The 21,718-nt window shown below is 37.8% G+C and overlaps 1 protein-coding gene across 6 annotated transcripts in view; it reads right to left on the bottom strand.

Annotated features, from left to right (window-relative positions):
• ZMYND11 (zinc finger MYND-type containing 11) overlaps nucleotides 1-21,718 on the bottom strand; it is a 107,490-nt gene that overhangs the window by 34,180 nt on the left and 51,592 nt on the right. For all 6 annotated transcript variants that reach the window (XM_035564293.2, XM_035564296.2, XM_035564297.2 and 3 more), the window contains one exon: nucleotides 10,778-10,937. In XM_035564293.2, coding sequence (XP_035420186.1) covers nucleotides 10,778-10,937 — 160 coding nt within the window. The remainder of the gene's footprint in view (nucleotides 1-10,777; nucleotides 10,938-21,718) is intronic.

The raw sequence follows: 21,718 nt of genomic DNA, 5'->3' as shown, positions 1-21,718 counted from the left end.
GGAAAGAATCTCAATGAATGAGTTCCAATGATTCCTCTGACATCTGATGAGATAATTGGCCTATGCTCAATTTAAAGATGTTATTCCCGAGGCAAATGTTCTGGATTCAGTTTCTTCAGGTGTATTTCAGGATTCAGGAACAGTCACAAGGAACACTTCTTTCCTTTGATTCCTTCAGCTAAGGGAGAAGCTTTTAAAGTTTTGGATTCTGCTGTTCATGTCTCTTAGTTGGCTTTCAGTAACACTTCACCAGAATCAAACAGAGGTTGACTACCAGTCTGTATCAAGCAGACAGATACATCAAAAGAAATGCCTCCCACAAGGACTACACATTCCTTTTTCACATCTTGCGTTTTGCAACCTATATCCATCATCATCTGCTGGTGGGAAGAACTTCCTATCTTCTATACTTAATCTTTCATATTTCAAAGTTCCTGAGGTAAATGGAAAGCCTTTGTTATGATAGCAAGAGGTGGTACTGCATTCTAGCATGAATGTATCTACAATGCCATCCCTCAATCAAACTTTTCTTCAGTATCTGAGTCCTCTCCTTAAGAGGTCCCAATGCTGCACTTTAAACAAAACCCCAAAGCAATAGCTATTTCTAAACAAATTTTCCATTGTTAATCTACCTGTTCCTTTCTGTCTTTTTCAGGCAGCATCCGAGCTTTTCCTATCCAAACTTTTTGACTACACGAGCTTTGCTACAGGTAATTGTTAAAACTTTGCAGTGCATTTTTCAGTCTTGATGATTCACAAATGTAATAAACTACTGTAGGGGTGCACTATCTACAGCACTCCTGTCCTCCAGTACAAAACCTGATGGAAATGCTTCTTACTTATACATATATACATATATACTTATATACATATATACTTATATAACTGCTCTAAACAGCTACCACACCCTTAAATGATTGGTCTGTTCATCGACACTTCTCTCAGAGCATAAACATCTGAAACTGTGTCCCATACTAAAGCACTCTGAAAGGAGCACAGACAAGATTAGGTGCAAGAGCCCTTAAGAACTGTGGAAATGCTAAACCACGTTCAACTTTGAAGTGTCTCCCACTATTCACTGCTTTTGCACTGCTGTTGAACTTCCAAGTGACTGCTCTGTAATAAAAGTTTCACAAAATGTGCCTGTTCATCTGTGGAGCTGGACAAGACAGATCCGTATTCCCTCCTTCAGAGGAAGACTAGCAGTTAGGCACCTAGTACACGCACAGTTGCCTCCTTTTTAAGCATGCTGTATCTCACTGGGTACAGTCCCCAGTAAGAAATCTTACCACGAATCACTAGCAGATGTCTTGGTTTTCAGTCAGACAGTAGAGTGTATTAAATACTACCCGGGTCTAACGAATGCAATGCGTCATGGAGAACCATTCCCATTGTTTTCAAACACAGTGGAGACACTGCATATGTTTTTCTCCACAGGTCCTAGCCTGCTGTGAGAGCAGTCTTCCTCCTGCCCTTTGGGTCAGCCTTCTCTTCATGACACAACATCCTCGGCTCCATCTATTTCTCAGTGAGCAAGAATCCTCCTGTAAACTTGCATTCAGTACCCCACTGAATCTGCTCTTCTCTTTTCTTCATCACAGCGACGGGTAAGGCTCAGAACTGAAGAAGGCAAGATTAATTGCTTGATGGCTCAGAGGACTTATCCATCTCTGCAGCAGATAAATAGTGAGCTAGCTGTTTAATAAAGTATTTCCCTTTTATCATTGCTGTACAGGATCCATACTTGATCAGGATGATTGCTTTACAGTGATAAAGCTTCTTAGATCATCCCATGTCTTACATTTAACGTTAGAGTAAATTCAGCATCAAAGTAAGCTCATTTTCTCCCCAGTAGTTTCCTTGTATATACGTATTTACTAAACACATTGGCTCCTGTTTTGCTTGGTATTTTTTTTCCTGCTGCTTTTGCTCATCAGAAGTGCTCAGCAAATAAGCAAGCATCCATCTCTCCTTCAAAGCCAAAAAGATGTCAGCAGCTAGAATCCCTTTATGAAAACTGTTTCACTTTATCTTCTCCTTCCTTTTCTAAAACCCTACTGCAGCAAGTAGCTACAATGATCTGTGCTTTTACAGACAGGATAATCTGTCCATTGCAAATCAGTTGCCTTTTTATAGATCCTTTCCTTTGATGACCTGGGCTTCATCTTTAAAATGGATTTTCACAAACTGACTTTGTAGGACACTTTGTGGTATTCATTACTTACACTTTATCACAAAAAGAAATCCAAAGCAATAATGACTTCATATGTCCTCTCAACTACCTAGTCATCTTGCTTAACCCCAAGTACTTTATTTATTTATTATGGCTCATTTTATATGGATTTTCAGAATATCAGCCAACAACTAATTTGTTCCATTATTTTTAATTTCTCTCACTTTAGAGATCATTTTTATCCTGAAAAGAACATAAAATCATCAGTCAGGAGACAGACCAAAATCCCTTTCTCCGTAATATGTATTAAACACAGATGCATTTATAGGCTCATGACAATCCATTTTCATTTTCTTCACTGATAACTGCTTCCAGTTCTGATGCACACATGCAAGAAGACTCAGGTTCTGCAGTGAATTCCAGAGCCTCTCCATACTCTTTTGGCTTTCTTTCATTGAGTTTAATCTGCAAGCCCAAGTTTGTCTAATTAATTTACTGCCAGTTTGTCTTAGAAGTCTTCTGATTCTGGCAGAAACCGCCGAAGTCTTCTCTGGATGCCCGCCACGACAGGTAGATTTTTACTCCCTCTCCTATCTTGTAGTTATGTTCTGGCCAGTTCAAGGTGATTGGCTCCAAAGTACAGAGCCTGTCTCTAACTCCCAGAGCTAATGAAGAAGGGAACTTTTTCCAAGAAGTGTAGTAGCATGCCAGCAGCCAAAACAACTGCTAAAATCCCTCTGTGTTTATCTTCTCAGCCTATGAGCTGTGTTCCTGAAGCAATGAATAAATCTCAGTTTCCCTCCCCAGAAGATCACGTTTGGGTAGCAGTAGTATATATTATTTGAGGTGAGGCAATGCGAGCATTCTCCTCCAGGATATTAGAAACAGAATATGATCTTAAATGAAAATAATTTTTTTCCTTCTTCGCGTTCCAAGTGAGTTCAAGGTTAATAGAAACTTGCAACTTATCTGCTCAGAAACTGGATTCACTTCTGCTATTAATGTCACCATTTTTTACTTAGGTTGAACCAAGAGGAGGTTTGTAGGCTGTTTTCATTAGGGAGATAAATCAGTGATGGAGTGAAGTATTTATTAGGTGCAGTGCCTTTTATTTCCACATTATGTATGTGAAGGTTTTGTTCTTTTTAGACACAGGATGAATCCAGATCAGGAAAAAAGAAACAAAAAACAAAAACCAACCATTACTTCCTTGTAGTTCCAAGCCTCTTTCCAAGAAGCACTGTGCACAAAAGGGCTCGCCCTCCACCCTTCTTTCTTAGCATATGTTTACATTGCTTTCCTGGCCATATCTTCTCCATGAGATTTTGTAGTGTTTTTCTAGTTGATGTTTCTGCACACACAGTTTCCTCAAACAATAGTCCAACCTTTTTTATCTGAACCAACAACAAAATTTCCTACATAACTCCAACTTCTTGTCCTTTTCCCCTGTGTCATAGGTGTGGCTGGTACGGCTCCAGCTGTCAGTGATATGAAAGAATGAGATCTGCATTTATTGTGAATGAAGCATGAATGTTAATAAGTTAATCAGCTTCAACAAAGCTTCATTCAGTGACCAGCATGGCATCACAAGAACCAAAGTAACTGCCAGAGATGCACAGCAGTTTGCATCTACAAACTGAATGAAAATAATGCTACCATGTCAGGGTTGGCACAAAAGAAGTGAAAAACAACAACAATAAACAAACAAACAAAAAACACAAAATGCATATTCTCAGAACAAGCTCAAGATGGGCTGGTCTAAGTCATCTAATCTATTAAAATAATTTGAGTCCCATGGGGGAAGTGTTACATGCACTAGTTTGACTAGTCTGCTTCAAACCTGTAAGTAAATTACCATTCTCCTGAACACCCTTTCAGGCAGCAAAAACATTTTGTGAAATCTGTGAACAACAACATCAGTATCTCAACTACAGAGCAGTGAGTGAAAACCTTAAAGAAGAAAACAGCACTAGACAGAATGAATTTTTAACAGTCAAGTTGGTAAAGCTGGGAGATGCAAGCGAAGATACTGATAGGATTGTTTCACCAGTTTAAAAGAAGTATCATCTCTTAGCTATGCAATTAGGTGGACTCTTTCACTATTATCTTTGGTAGTGTGAAGATCCTCAAACAATGTGAGCTTCTGCACTGACATTCAGTAGGTAGAGGTACTTTCTTTTTAGGGGATGAAAATTAAGGAGGGTTTAGAGGGAAGAAGAGTGGAGGGAAGAAATACTCCTGAATGCACAGGAAAAGAAAAACAAAGTTGGAAAAGGAATGCACAGAATTGTTCATGATTCTTAACCTGTCTGGGGAAAAAAAGGCCACTGGAAAGACAGTGAGGCCATTCTCATGCGTTACAAGCTAATAGTCTTAAAGTAAAGACAAAAGAGGGCCTTGGGTTTAACACAAGAGTATAATATTTCTCATCAATAAAGTGGGAGTTCGAAGGTCCACTTTGCTTCTCAAAGACAAAATAGTCTATGCTTTGATTTGATGACTTGAAAAAATGTGTTTTTCTGAACTTTCACAAATCCACACCAGGATATTACATTAGTGGACACTTATTTTTGCTCAGTAATAAGTATAATTTTATGCTAGTGCACTTTATGATAATAATTTGCTAGAAAAATCCTTTGCTTTTAGTGCACAGTGATTGATATGATGCTGTTCTCTTGGCAAAATAAGCTCTGAATGATGGGACCTTAAGAGGATGAAAAGACAGACAGCAAAGAAAGAGTCAAAGAACCCCAGATGCTCATTTCCCTTGAGTGCCCTTGTGTGACCATACTGATAGGTGCCCTGAGCCTCAAAGTCTCCTCATACTTTCCCTGAGGTGTTGAATAAGAGATGGAAGCCAGTCTGAACTTTTTTCTCCCTAAACTACATTCATTAACTCTTTGGATCAGTGCATAGCAGATGTAAAGAACACTGGTTCTTTCAAAATAACTAAGAATCTCTCTGGAAAGTTCCAGCCTGGAAAATCCCCAATTGGTTACAACATGAGAGGAACAATAACTGTCATGGTTTGGGCTGTGTTTGGCTTTGGATCAGTGAATTCATACAGGACTTCAGATTCAAGGCAATACAGATGGAGAAGACAAATAGATTTTTTTTTTAAATATTGAAGAAAATTTTTCTTCATTTGGTATGACATGTTCTTCCTCTTTGTGCTCTCTGGTAGTAAGAGCATTCATGATGAAACCACTGGCTGTCACTATTGCTGTTTCATATTATCCTTCTGCCCCTAAGTGAAATGAATGGGATGCACATTAAAATCATTGCTCAGCCTAGTTAGTTAGAAGCCCCTGGTATGCTAGCAATAACTGGTAGCTATGTAGTTGTTTTGTTTTGTTTTAAATTTAAAGTGGATTTGATGCCGGAAAAGATTGAAACCCTCACAGTGACCATTGTTAAGCTTTTCACAATTATCTTCATATTTATGGAGAGACTCAAGATGACATAGCCAGTTCAAAACAGCTTCTGGCTACCTAGCATAGAAAAATCAATACAATTACAAAAGCAATTAAGCATAGCAAGTAAGAAACCCAGACGTTGCTCAATCTAAAGCAACTTACATTAACACAAATATAACAAACAAAATACTCCTTTCCTGTAGATTGATCCTAGCAAAAATGAAGCGGCAGCACATCAAATCACAATAATCACTGAGTGTGTGCTTAGGGTTAACAAAATAACCTATAAAACTCACGGTGCTGGCAGTGGGTTACAACAAAGGTTAAAATGATGGTAAAGCAGACAGTGTGAAGAGATGGATTATTTACACAGACTTGAGATTTGAAAGTATCCGGAGTTACTTGGAGCAAGCACCAGTACTTTCTAAATACAAAATATCAGAAAATCCCCAGTATGAATTAGCAAGTTCTGAATACAGGACTGGGGAAAATCACATTCTTCTAAGGTTTTCTTTGAACAGGAAAGCAAGCAAACTGCCCCTCCAAATCACATGCTCTTCCACTAAACTAAAAAATCTTTACAAGGGAAGAATTGGAGAGACAACAATTTAGAGATTTGGAGAGGACCAAGTGCACAGAAAAATAATTGCAACTAAAGCCCGAAGTCAGACTTAACTGGCCACAAGAGTTGCTGGCTCTTTCCATAAGCAATCATTTAAATGATCAGAAAATAGACCTCTATAAAAGAGCGATCTCTCAAAAACATGAGTACCTTCGATTTATTTTGTCAGTGAAGAAACAGCTCCAAGTGCCTTAACTAAGTGTGAAGCCATGCTCTTCACATCTCCGTAGAGAATTTGGCCACTATGAACTTTAAACCACAGCAGTGCTATGAGATAAGTTGCATTCAAATGCAAACAATGGAACTTGTGTTACTAACAGATCTCCATTTTAGAAGAACACAATATTGTCTGGCTTTATGAACACGTGTAAATTGAAATTATACATTCATAATGCCTCTCGCTGGGTCACTGCAGTTTTATGACTTTAATCATGAGGAGAAGAATTAGCGCATTAAATGCTGAAAATAGCTCCATGCACACTGTCTGTAGAAAAATCAAAAATATGTAAATGAGTAAGACATACCAACACTAAGAACTATAGCTAAACCCCCATAAAGCTACACGGCATTGGTGCTTTAATACAGTTTCATTCATTAGGATTAGACTGACCACTATTTTACAAAGATAGAAGTACATAAAAATCATGGCATGACTAAAAACATAAATGAATAGGTAAGGACATTCATTACTATTTTCTTCAACAACTACACTCCCCTTGTATTTATCATTGCATTGACAGCATCATTAACAACACTTATTTGCAATTTTTTTCTAAACCCAAAGAGCAAAGAGATCATTTCTTTTTTGTTGATAATAAATAACACTTCCAAATTCCAAAAGTTCTGTGAGAAATAGAAATAAAGCTTTAGAAAGGAAAAGTAAACGTCCATTACCAGATTTCAGGACTGACATTTCCCTTGCAAGGCAAGAAGCTGCAGAGATTTTGTTGAATTGCATAAGAATGTCATTGACAAACAGTGAAAATGCAAAATTACTAACTAAAATGCTGGATAACAATGGAAAATAATTTCTTCTCTCATTTATTTTGTGGCAAATGCATTAATCATCTGCAAGATGAGAAAGCCTGTAAGATGAGAACACATTTTGAAAATTTGCAAAACATCTGTACAGATGGTAAATGAGCAAACAAAATGAGTAGCTGCACAAGCCCAGGAAGTAAAATATTTGCAGCAAAGTTCTTGCATAGCTACCAACCCTTCAATATTTGTTGGAATATAGTATGTTTGGCAACTGATTCCATACATTAAATTAGTTTTAGTAACATATATAAAAATCTCTCTCCTATATATATCTGAGAGAAAAAGAGGACAATTTTATGCTGTTTTAAATCTGATCATTCTTTTTTTTCCAGGTTTTCAGAACATTCATTTTCACATGACTGTCCCTTTTGAAAGGGCCTCCTCCTGATGCCCCCAAACTGTTTTATCTTTGCACATCAGCTAGCTCTTTTGTATGACATGTCTAAGTACAGGATACTTCGCTTCTTCTTCACTTTTTTTTTTCTTTTAAACCACAGCTTCTTCAACATATTGATAGATCAATGATAACAGAAGAGCATTTTTTTTTATAACACTTTCCTGTGAAGGTTGAAAGTAACCCTGTCAGAGATCATGTCTTCACTGCATAAATCTATCATTATGTCAACCTACTGGATAGGGGCAAATGTTTGGAAATACATAAGCAACCACCACAGACTATCTAATGAATCTTTCCCGAACAGAGCTGTGCTTTCATAATCCACATGCTTTTAATTATTGTTACCATTGAGCAATCAATCCACAGTTGTCATTAAAACCAGTACTTTCAGGCCTTGTGGCAGCCTGTAGTCAGGTACCTACATAAATTAAATAGGTGCTCAGCGGTACCTGAACAGACAATTCATTCGTTTATTTGAATATGGATTTAAAATGATAAGATTAAGGTCAAAAACTTCAAAAATTTAAAAATTAAATAATTAAAAAAAAAAAGCAAATCATCAAGCAAATATTCAGATGAAAAGTGTCTAGGGAGGAACGTGAAGAATGTCTCCCTTTGCTAACTCCTTGAAACAGGTGGTTCTTAGTGCTATTCATTGAGCATGGTGCCAGAAAACGAGCTAAAATCCAATGGCATTTTTTGCACTGATGTGGGGGATCAGTCCTCCAGTCTTTCATTTTATGAGCTTTCGAAGCTTTTGTAGTACCAGCCAAACTGAGTTTGCCAATTGGGTCAAGGATTTGTCTGTAATTGCTGAAATTTGCTGAGTCTGAAGTCACTGTTCAAATATTACAGACGTATTTCAGAGTTCCATCTCCTACAAGTGGATCTCTGAAAACAATCCCGTGTGTTTATCCTCAATGAAATGTAACTTTAGTTTATGGTTCAACAGTCATTAGTACCAGATCTGGATTACACAGAACTACAAATTGCATCTTGACCCAGTAAAAAGCACGTGTAACACTACCCAGTTTGTCCAACGTAGAGAACATACCAAACGTCATCGTTTTGAGCCAGTTATTGGAGAATGGAAAATACCTGATCTGATGTCAATGACACTTTGTTGCTTGTTAAAAATTTTTGAATAAAAGAACAAGCAGAATGATTTAAAACCAAGTCAATACATTTTGCTTGATGTGTCTGCAGTGTTTTGATTCAGTATTAGGATCAAGAAGTTGGAAGGTGGGTACTGTTGAAACATGGCCTGGACTGCAACATGATTCCTACTAACGCAGAAAGCTGTTAAGTCAAGTGTGCACTGGTGTTCTGAACAACTGAGATGGCCATCAGACGTATGGACACAGCACAACATCAGGGCTTAGCAGTCATGCTGTAAATACAGACAATATTTCTAACCAAAGGGCTATTCATAACATGACTTAAGGTTAAATCAAAGACAACTCTTTTCATTCTGAGATAAAATAATGACTTAATTCTAATGGGTCACCAGGAATTTACATACTGATTATCTTATAAGTTTTGTTAGATAAATGTTGCTTATAAGTATTAGGGGTATTTTTTGAATGACTCCTTGAGAAATAGCTATTGTGAGGCATCTTGATTCTTTTTTTTTTTTTTTTGTCTTGGTAATATAGGAAACAAACACATTGAATACTTAAGATAACTGCAGATCTCAGACTGTATCATGTTGAGTCTACACAATTAGCATCACCTCTAAACAGATAAAACTGACATAAGAAATACCTAGAAGAGCTAAGCTGGAATTTCTGAATGTTTACTCCCAGGGAGAATTGCAAAAACAAAACTAAATACACCTTGGAAGCTCCCTTGAGGATTTCTAATGAAATTAGAATGAAAATCTTAATAGGGACATGATGTACATACTGCAATACTTCAAATTAGTACAACTGGGATAATTTTAAACTTAATGCTTTCTATTATAGATACTTAATATTTCTCTCACTTTAAAAGGAAAAATAATCTACTGTTTCTCTTTCAGGATCTTATTGATGGCTTCAATACTGCAATGAGTATTTCAGTGCCTTTTAGAATTAATTTTCCTGTAGAGTTTTTCTGTTTTTCTTCAACATTTTGATTATTATCTATGTCTGGACATTGTTGTCCATTTCACCAGTATTTAATACAATTTATATTCCAAAGCAACAGTTCCTAGTTCAAGTATTTTAAAGCTTTGCCGAACTGTTTTTTATTAGGAAAACATGGTCTTATAAATACAGAGAGCAGGCTTCTGAACATGGCAAAATAATTGTGCAACTTTTGTTCCTGGTCTATTAGACTACTCTCAGTTAGCACTGTAAGTGCTTTCCAACTTAGCTATGTAGGGACTGAGAAAAAAGGCTTTTCTTCCCGGTCTATTAGACTACTCTCAGTTAGCACTGTAAGTGCTTTCCAACTTAGCTATGTAGGGACTGAGAAAAAAGGCTTTTCTTCCCTATACATAACTTTCAACTTGTAGAACTGGATTTAAAAATTTATTTTACATATCCAGCGGAACAATGTCTGGATGCCTGTAACTAATTTACTGTGAAAACCGTTCCTAAATGAATGCCCTGGTGTTTCCAGATATCTGTAAAACACATCTTCTTGTGTGTGATTACATATGACAAAATGTACAACATTTTGTGGTACTTTCAAAAAGGGAGGAATATTGAAACTTTTGAAAGTGAATACTTTTGAAATGGAGTAGTTTTTCCTTCCTCAGATTCAGATTAAAGCAATATTAATCAGAAATTCTTCATTTGATCTCTTTTAAAACATACCATCTTTAGGATTCAAGGACGTCTGAGGATTTCAAGTAATACCAATAGCATTATATATACTATCTTCCTGTGCAACTGTAGAAGAGGTAACACTACATAAATTAGGCACGACTGAGCAAAAGACTTTGACAATTTTTCACAGCAGAAAACTCAAATTTGAGAAGAGTTCCTATGGAACAGAAAAGGTTAAAAAGGTTTAAGAGTGCATTACTTCCCTGTTCACAAGCATCAACACAGCATCTATAAATAACTTCAAATAGAAATTAAAACAAGTTTCATGCTAAGATCAGAAATCGTGATCTATTTTCTCAAAGATTTTATACTCACAATCTCATCTCCTGGCAACCAATATCCTTCTTGTTCAATACCAGCTTTTGACCCTTTACACCCCACCGTCAGGGTTTCAACAATAAGACCATCCTTGACTGCTAAACTCAGCTGACGTGTGGTTTCTTTTGGATGCATACCATGGACTCGAGACATATACCTGCACACAAAGCACAAAAGTCCTTAACTGTTAGCATTAAGTTATAAAATACATCAGCAAATAAATACTCTTTTTAAATGATGTAAAATTGCACACATTCTAAGTTTTAGGTTGTTTATAAACCCTCAATATTTATATAACTTACCCCATTATTCAAAATCATCTTTTCTTCCCTTTGAAGCTATGAGGTACACTTTTACAGGATTTTACTGCACAGTAAGTCTTCTACAGAGAAAATGATCAGACCCCAAGATTGACATGCATGCTGCTTGGACTTGTCTTCACTAAACTTCCACCGACATTTGCACCCCTATAAATTCACTGAAACTTGAATTTCTGTAATATTTCTATACAATGCTATATCCTGTAGCACACACATTATAGAATGAGCCTGGAGATGTGCCAATAAATCTACGACGTGACTGTGAGTACAAAGCATTTATAAAGAATGTGAAATTCATGCATCTTGTATGAAACCCAACAGCTAGAGTTACAGCACTAGGTGTTTTTTCTCCTTTTCTTGAGACAACTACAGTGACCACACTATGATGAACTCCACTGCTGAGAACAAAACATACACAGCCTAACGTTTGTATATGCATGAGGTTCAGTTGCGAAATGTTGGCCTTTACCCAGTATAATTTGTTGCTTCTAGACCAACACAAAATATTTACTTGGAATAAACAATCTAAAGCGATCTTCCCTCAAAAAAAGGCAGCCTTCCTGTTTTAAGATCATTACACTTCATACATTTTTAGCAGAATCCCAAGAACATATCTCTGAGTCACTACGCATGGAGAAGTAAAGAGAGCTGTCTGTGATTGCACGCAATCAGCAGGTAAGTGAATTGACTGGGTCCTGACTTGGAATCAATTGGAAATATCTGTTTTGTGAACATATTTTTCTAGTCATAGCTCTCTTACAGTTACAGAGCTAGCTGAATTTCTCTCCCTTTTATGGTTTCTCTAGGTGCTCTATATTTAACTATCTCCTAGCAAAAAAATCTGTATTTGCTTGCTTTAATACAAAGCTATCAGCTAAGTATCCTCAGTTCCATGGTTGATGATGAATTCCAGCAACCATGATTCTTTTGTGACTGTCATCACCACCATCTTCACCAAAATATAATTACTTAATATCAGGAGTAAATTTAAGGAAAACGTAATTTAATGCAGTAGCATTACATGAAAAAAATAGTTACATCAGTTCAGATTTTTTTTTAGTAATAGGGCTGACAGGAACTGTTAATGCCTTAGAAGTTATAAACTCACAAAAGGGGATGAAGACCATCCTTGTGGTGAACCCTCCAATCAACCCTTCCTTTTGAGGACATGTTACTTTCTAACTTGTTCTTGGTTTGGATGCATAAACATATTTTCTAGTCCTGCATTCTCTTTCAAGCTTTTGCTCAGAACTGGTTTAGCCTTTTTTTTTTTTTCTCTAAAGGAAACTAAATGCATATAATCATATAGTAAATTTCTGTTTGAGCAGAAGTATATGTTTGTGTAGTAAATCACACAATAATCAGAGCAACACAGGACAATTGATAAGTTGCTGCATGGTATCAGAGGCATTTAAGTAAATGTAGCATGTTGGAGGACCTTGGGAGGTTTTTTTAGTGTAAAAACCCTTGGAGGCAGATGCTACCATTTACTTCACATGCTTTCAAAATATCTGCCACAATGTGGTCCAAGTCTGGTTGGTTTGTACATGTTGCCACTACACAAAAAGTAAGTAATAATAAAAGAGATTAATAGAGAAAGAACAACAGTGCAAGTCTGCAATCCAAGCTAATACACATGAATCTTATGCTGGCTACAAACAAGGATCCCGGGCCAAGCAATGACTCAGATGCCAGGCACAGCACTTCAGCTCTGTATCATGCTGGGCAGATGCTCACCTGCCCAACCTGATCACTCTCTGCTTCTGCAGAAATCGAAACTCAACAGCAGAACCTGTTCAAGTGTTATTAAACATCACAAATGAGTTTTCCAAGGTCTCCAAATTCCAAGGAGGGTGTAAACAGACAGAGACTCAAACCTATTACTTCACTTTCAAACACTGTGCAAGTGAACACCATCAGTATGCTGAGAAATACAGCGCTGAAGCTTCCAAACTGCCTGAAATAAGGAGAAAAACTCAACTCTTTATATATTCATGTTACATGCATTTCATGCATGTGCATATACACACCTATTTATGCAAATACACGCAAGGAGATCTTTGAAGTGAAAATTATCTTTGTCAATGTTTGCTACCTTTTGGATTTTGAGCAAATTTCCATTTTAACATTGGATTAATAACTTCCCAATCAGAACCACAGCACTCTTGTCTTCTGCAGTTTCTTCAAGTCTTTGATAGTTCTCAAAATGCAGAACGTAGGTAGTATCATTGTCCCCATTTTACCGATGGAAAAAAAATCAGCCACTGAGCAAAGAAGTGATTTCTTACAGCTACACAGCAGGCTGATAAAATTGTGGGAACAGAAATCCAGTCTTAACCCAGTGCCACGGTCTCCAGTGCATCCTGCTGAAGAAACTACTTATTTTGCGTAGCAGCACCCATAGTTGCAGGACCACGATCCAATAAACTTCTTGAATGTAAGCAATGTGTTTTGTGATATTTCTCATTTGCATTCCTGAACAGGCAGACATACAACACACACACAAAAAAAGCCTTAAACCCACTCTAATCAACTAAGAGGTTTAATCTGTCTGTTCTAACTGTGGCAGTGTATGCACTAGTGACAAGGCTCTGAACCTCCAGTTTCTCAAATCCAAACTGTGTTCTCGACCAGAGTGGAAGTACTGCCACCAGCCAAACATTGTCTTCATTTTCCCCAGCTATAAATGAGGAGCAATAAATCCCCAGTGGCTTTTTGTAGAGTACTTAGTCAATGTTCAGACTGTGCTGTCTGGAGATCCAAAAGGGCTATGTTTTCAATTTTTTTAAATACGATGCTATCAGCTTTCACAGCAAAGCACACACGGCTAGAGAGAGCGTTTTTACTTGGAAGGGTAGAATTGCTGTTAGAAAAGTGCTCCGCCCCTAAACCCCCGAAGAATTTTCACTTTTATTAAAACCTGCGTGGTGTACATGGAAGAGAGATTCACAGACTGTAAAACAATGCTGGCAAGACCTGGGTGAAATCATATCTGTTCCTTTTCAGCCAGAAGTCAGCAGCGAAACTAAGAAACTATTAAGGCACAGGATTTTAATCAGAAAATGTGTGTTTTTTTGTTTTTTTTGTTTGTTTGTTTGTTTTTAATAATGAAATGTGAGAAACTGTCACAATGTATGAAACGCGACAGATATAAAAACAAAGTTAAACTCTAGCCTAGAGACAGCAAACATGATGTTGGAGGTCCTAACTACCCCCATCAGACTCACAACGGGATCAGGGCAAAAACAATACTGAAATGTCTTTGTGCAGAAGTGGCAGTACGAATCCCGGGAGTGCAAGTCTTCTCCTAGCACCGCATGCACTGAAGCATGTGGCACCAAGAAGTTAAGAAACAAAGGAGAGAGATAAAGAAATTCCTGATTGCTGTTTTCAACAGGAGCTGATTAGCCTTACCGTGGAGACGGGGAGTTGAAGCAATACTGGTTTGTTATGCTCCTGCCCAGTCCTCCCTATCGCCAGGCTGGGAGGTGTAATCCAATCCCTACCCTGCTATTATGTAGCCAACCACCAGAAGTAAAGCAAATATGCTTTCAGACAAGAGAACACAGGGTGGAGACAAAGTGAAATCCCCTAAATCAGCTAGCGGGCTGAAACAACCATTTCAGAATACAATTTAACTGTGCTAATCCCTCCCCTATAAAATGAGGGTCTGTCTGAAGAGAAGAGGAGGCTTGGCCTGATAATCTGAATATTAAATTCCAAATCTCACCAAATGAGCCTGCCAGTCTGCAGGACACAGAAGCAACTGACGAATCTTCAAACTGCTGCTCAATATTACAGTATTTACAGGTCATTTTTTTCTCCGCTCACAAACTGGCAGAAGAAACCTCGTTGAAATTAGCACAGAAGTATCTAGCAAAATTACAATTTTTGTAATCAACTTCTGAGAGCCCGCTAAAATGTGTTTTCAATTATTGCAACACCACTTGGAAAGCAAGGGATAAGAATCTTCAGCCTGTTTGTGGTTCGTTACCACCCTTAAAGAAAGCTCCCCATCATCACACCATTGAATGTAAATGTGCTGACCTTCAGAAACAAGCCTCTGCCAAAAGAATCAGATAAATGCACACGTGCACATAGCTAACGTACGTGCACACCTGATAGCAAAAGAGAAGTTTGAGAGGAGAACAGTGGAGGATAATTATTAATTATTTGCAGATAGTGCGTGTGTGAGTGTGAGCACTCGTCTGTACACTGAAATAGTACACAAAAATTTAATACACAAAATACCAATTATAAAAATGTGAAACAATAATTTTAAGCTTATTTGGGACTGCGCATAAACAGAAGTCAGGACTTTTCTTCAAAATTAGCAGCAATAAACCATCATTTTCTTTCATTTATGTACCTTGTTCTAGTTATCATCCTGACACCTCAGACAGCCCAGAGGCTCAGCACAGCCGGAGGCGAGGGCTGGCATTCGAGCGGTTCTCACAGGCCTTGCAGCATCCCGAACCCCACGGTTACCTGCTGCACACCCCACCTGAGCCGTGTCGCAATGACGGGCGAGGGCTGAGATGCAGGGAACCTGGTACGTGCCATCCCACAGTCTCTCCTTTGCAGCACCAAACTGCAGAAGCTCCATGCCGCAACCAAGTGGCAGCTGGATCTTGACACCTCCCTTTACTGATCCAAACTGGACCAAAGAACCCAAACCCACCTCTAATCCACCTGCCTGCTCAATATGCAAAAGGAGACATTATAAGCGACATGGTCTGTCTGCACAGGAGCAATTCATGCTTAGAACTCCAATAGTTTTTTCTCAAACTAGCCAGTCTTCAGCATGCCTTTCTGTCCAAAGCCTCCATCTCAGACACATTCTTTAAAACATACCTTAAAACTTGACGGAAAGGCCTGGTTTGATCCCAGGGGTGGGGAGGCAGCAGACTCTAAAGCTGCAATCACCATGGGAGCACAACACAGATACAAAAGTAGCTGGCACTTGCAGGGGATCAGATGGTGAACTTTTTGCCTACAGCTGTCATACAGCTCACAGCTCCTTCGCTCGGTGCCGTACAAGACACAACACGAAGCCAAACGCTGTCCCAAAGAGCTTAATATACATGGCCACAGAGCGATGCACAGGAATAGCGAACTTGGCCCTCGAAGAGCCCTCTTGAAGGCAGCTGTTGCCTCCTGAGACGCAGCAACTGCAACTGGTTTACATGGGTGGCCGCATGCCGTGGCCCAAAAAACAAAGCTGGCAAAGGAAGGAAGGTTACCTCAGGAGGAGAGCTGGCAAGGTATTAAAAATAAATAAAAAAATAAAATAAAAATAAAAAATAATAAAAATAAAATAAAAATAAAAATAAATAAATAAAAAATCAGTTGTATGGACTCATAAAGAATTATATTTTCAGCCATCTGAACTCATCAAAAGGCAAGTACTGGAAAAATGCAAACATCTCTGTAAAAGGCCAAAGCAAAATACATATAGGAAACAGCTGCCTTACGTAAAATAACACAGCGTGACAAGTGTAGGTAGATGCTAATTTTAGTGGCAAACACAGTAATCTTGGTCTGATCAATTATCTCGATGGTGGGTGCCTCCACCCTCCGCCATACAAAGGCAAGTAGCAGGCTGCTGGCAGCAGCTCTCCATCAGCTAAGCAACTCATCCAGGAAAAAACAGAGGTCTTGGGCTGTCCTACATGGAAATCTTATCTCCCAACTGAGATCTGATAAAATACGGCAGATCCCATTAAACTCAACAGAAACACTGCCATTAATACTACAGGTTACCTGCAGGTATATAAAAATGTTCTAGACAGAGGGACAGAGCTTAAGGAATAACACATAAAATGAAAGGAAAGAGTCAAAAATCCTTTCTGAGTTTTATACTGTGTTCCTACTTCTGGTGATATATTTTGCTTTAGATTCAGAGCATGACAGCAGTTTTACAGAGGGTTCACACACATTTTTTCAGACTTTTTTTTAATTTGAAAGAATAGGTCACTTGGTCATACTGAAAGTAAAAATGGAAGAGATGGCTGTGACTTCTCTTAACAAATACAGCTACACAGCATAAGAACTTAAAATGCTGAAGCCCAAATCTCAGGAATCCCACCAGCTATCTGAGTGGAGAGCCAGGTGAAGATTTCTGCTCACTCTTGTGTACCTCAAGTTCTCAGCTCCGAAGTGTAGGCTGCCTGCTACACCCAGACGGAGCGCTGTGTTATAAATCAACTTTCACAACACACGGGCTAAGCATTATAGGTATTTGTGTTTCAAAATAACATATTTGAAATAGATATTCGGTCCTTGCCAGAAACTGAGAGCTGGTCTGAGAGCTGAAGGCAATATAGACGCATGGAGAAAAGCAGAACTGCTTACAGGGGAATGTAGCAGCACACTTGTTTTTGTTTTTTTTTTTCCTAAACTACTTTTTGGTATGTTTATAGTTATGGATGTTTTGGTTATGGTTTAAATTCACTAAGATAAATACGACCAAAACATAACGTCCTTCTTCTGTACTTCCACTCCACAAAGAGACTTGCAGGTATAGGAACAGGCTGCGTTTGATTTCCACGGCACCCCACACTGCACTAGCACCCTGCATGGGCCACACGGCCATTGATGGAGATGTTGCCAGTGCAAGGAAACACTGCTTAGATTATCTACATTTTGTGCAGTCCAAAATTCCAAATGGGGGACACAGAGAAACTGAACTATACAGAAATTATGAATTTTCTTTTCCTTCTGACACCAGTGCCTGCAACACTCACTTTGAAGGCACATACACTACCCAAGCAGGATGTGGGTTTTTAAAATTTCATCTCTCCTTAATATTCTAGAAATATAGCGTTTGCGTGAATACAGACTCTGATTTTGTACAATGTTTTTTTTAAAAAAAGAACACACAAATTTGATAGTGACCCAATGAAATACTGTAGTTCAGGAAAACTCAGCTCTGCCTGATGCTTCTGCTCCTGCTGCAACAAAGCTAAAGAGTAATCTTGTTTGTGCATGCTTTTAGATACCCCAGGCACCATGGAGTTTCCTATAACGTTAATCACCTGGGTCATTTCTGTCAAAAACATTGTAATTTCAATTCAAGTAATTCCTTGTTTCAGTAATTTAAATTCTCTTATACAACTTAAGATTGTGTAACTCACCAATATGAGCATGGAAAGCAAGTAATTAGGGTACTGAGCTACTCAATCCTTATCAAAAAAAGAATAATCTCCCTTTCAAAACCACTACCACCTTCTTAAGGAGGAACTTATCTAAAAAAAGGGCTCTGCTCCAACTTTTCCAACCCAAAAAACTGCTTGTATGTGATATGCTGGTAGTGTACACACACGTGCGCACTGAACGCTACCAGCAAGGACGAGCACCAACCAGTCCGTGGCGTTGTGTAAATATGTACAACTGCTTGTGTACACGCGGTCACAGCGCCAGCCAGCACTTTCCTGGGGAAGTACTGCAGAGACAAACAAATAATGCATGACTCAGAATATAACATCCTGGCTGATACCTTGCAGATGAAATATTTAGTCAGCTCATATTGAGTGCCTCAATTCAAAACACGCTTAAAAAATACACATTCAAGTGCTTTCGTGATTCAGTTTTTCAGAGTTTTCTATCTAATTTAATTTCCATTCTTATCTGAGTTTCAAACACATCACACTGTCACACAAACGTTCACATAATTACCAGCTAGGGAACAGCACAACAGCTGGAAAAGCCATCAGGGCAGGCCTGCTGCTTTTGGTGATGATATTGTTTGTATGAATGGAAATATGAAACTGCACCCTAAAATAGATGGTATGAGGAGTGCTCTGGAGATCACTCTCTCCCCACTGATTACAGAGAAAGGCTTGATGAGCACTTTAGACCAGATAACAACCTGTTAAATAGCCATATCGCACTCATTTTTATCTTTTATTTCTAATAGAAAACCACATTTATTTACAGCAAAAAAAAGCTAAAAGTTTCCCTTTTAAATACTATAAAGATGTTATGATTCAAGCAAAAATCAATACTGCTTGTGACATAAAAAGGAAATTGGCTTGCTTTTAGTAATTAGAAATTAAGATAGTCTGTTAAGTATTCTTCTGTGTAAGCTTGCACAACTTCAACAGGAATACTAACAGAAGCATGGAGTACGTCAAATATTGTGTATAAATGAAAACGGAGATGGTGATTTTCAAGTCAGAAATACTTCCACCACTTTCCTTCTGAATAGCTACACTGGAATTAATAGTTTGCATGTATTATCCAGGAAAACTGTTAAACATCGAATATTACAATTTTCATAGCAGCATGCACAGTAAATAAAGTTTAAATGAGTTTGCAGTCACTGGCAAGCATCAAACATGGAGTATCATTGTTGTTAATAACCATATGATTGAGCTGTTAAAACGAATCATTTTATTTCTGCTCAGACCAGAGATGACTTCACCTACTGACCCAATGAAGAACACTGACCTTCGAAATAAAAAAAGAAAACTATCCTACCACCATCTACTTCATTGGATCAGTCGATTTTTTTTTTATGTCTTTATTTAAACACCTTAACTAATGTAATTAAAATAAAATCACAAATTCAAGAAATGGTGTCTATCAAGGGAAGAGCTTGATGGGAAACAGTAATTATTAATATGTATTATAAACTCAAGATGGTATTTTAACCAAAGCTCCTAATTCAGCAATTTTAATTTTCCTACTACCCAGAGCAAACGTAGCTATGTTCTTCACAGCCTTTATCCATGACAACTTTACAATTTTTTCCTGTCATCCCTGCTTCCACCCTCCGTAAGTCAAAAACATCTAAAAGCAGATCTTAAACTGGACCATCACTACCACTAACATTAATGTCACATACCATCCAAACCAGAAAATCATAATGAACTCACAAGCAAAATTAAGACTAAACCAATATTAACAAAGAGATAAAAGCTTTATGACCACTGTAGCTATCTACAGGTAACAAGGGTGAAATATAATGAAAATCTCCCATTATGAACATTCCCCGTGCAACTACTGAAAGTTTGTCATTCCTTTTTAAGGGTCTTACAAAATATGTTTTCATTAGTTCCTCACTTCTCTTCAATGTTTTTGTGAATCTGGATGTTAAAATTCCTTATTAGCTTCCTGACTATTACCTCAATGGTCACTCTAGGTACAAATTTACAAGTAAAACTGTGTATTAGGTATGATGCAAAAGATGATTACATTCCCTGTATATATGCAGTTTTGACAGTTCCCTTTCTTACTTCATAGTATCTATCTGGACATTTTGAAGATTTCTGAAAATTTCAACCTGAATGTATAATTTAACTTCAATGCAAAGCCACTAATATAAAAAATAATATATATAGTAAGTTAAATATTTTGACATCTTTGGTATTTCTCTGCAATGTATTGCTATGATTGTAACCGACATAATGCAGAGATTTTATATATGACAAAACCAGCAATTTTACTGAAAATTATGTTATGAAGTAGTTAAATTATTCATTTTTGGATTTTTTTTTGTTTTATAAATATAATGATTTTTAACCAACCTGACCAAAAGAGGACATACTTGTTTTTTTTTCTAGGATGATCTATGAGTAAGGATTTACAAGCTTTAAAACCCCAGACTTGGTGTATTCTCTTGGTTTAACGTAAGAAGTGTTATAAAAACAGAAAAACAAACAAATCCAATGTTTTCTGGCTAAAAGATGGAAGTGAAGAAGTTTATTAGGGTAAAAGAGAAAGAAGGGCAGTAAAAGAAATCCAGTAAGGGAGATTGACTTAGTGGAATCAGACTGAAAGAAGTAACTTGCCTTTGACTGAAACAGAAAGCACATGAAGTATTATTTAAAACTACTTTAAAAGGTTGTTTTAAAGTAGTTTTAAGTTTAAGTTTAAAGTGTTTAAAACAGAGTTTTCCACGCTGTCATCACCTGGGGATGTGTTTCTGTGCTTGTTTTCTGTAATGCACATATCGATAATTGAGCCAACCCAATACAAACTGAATTTGCTTTTCTCTGAGGTGAATACTCAAAGAGACCCACAATCACTAGAAGCAGCTTTGTGGGCTGCTGAGGAAGTAGCATCACGCTGCTTAGTGTAGGACTCCACACTTTTGCTTACCCTCACATAATCAGGAATTGCTATTACACTGCATGGCATGGAAAAGACTTCACTGCTCTGTTCTTCCTCCTCCTTTCTCAGCTGGTAAAATGTGAGCTTTCTGAGCATCTCCAGCAGCATTCACCTGTTCCACCACAGTACAACTGGCCACGGTTTGATTAACACATACTGGACTCTGAAGAGTTGCTCTTAATAACACTAGTTGCTCCACGTGGTCGCATTTTAAACATGTAGGGGGATAATGTAAAAATGTGGAAAAGGAGCCAGTAACACTGATTAGAAGTGAACTCAAGCAGCCACTGCATTTTTATGGCTAACAGGAGGATGCTTTATTTCGAACCATTGTTTTCAGATGAGCCTACTTTTCAGTAACAAAAAGGCAGGGAATGGCTTGACAAAGGGTAAGAAACCACCAGAGCAGAAAAACGTATCTAAGTTTCCATTTCAGTCAAAGAAATATCAGGTGCTAAAATAATTTTGCTCATGTAAAGTTAAAAAACAGGATTATCTAGTT

The sequence above is a fragment of the Cygnus atratus genome, chromosome 2, assembly GCF_013377495.2.
Source record: "Cygnus atratus isolate AKBS03 ecotype Queensland, Australia chromosome 2, CAtr_DNAZoo_HiC_assembly, whole genome shotgun sequence".
NCBI classification, from domain to species: domain Eukaryota; kingdom Metazoa; phylum Chordata; class Aves; order Anseriformes; family Anatidae; genus Cygnus; species Cygnus atratus.
Note: the sequence above shows the minus strand (reverse complement) of the source record. Positions and strands in the feature narration are given on the sequence as shown.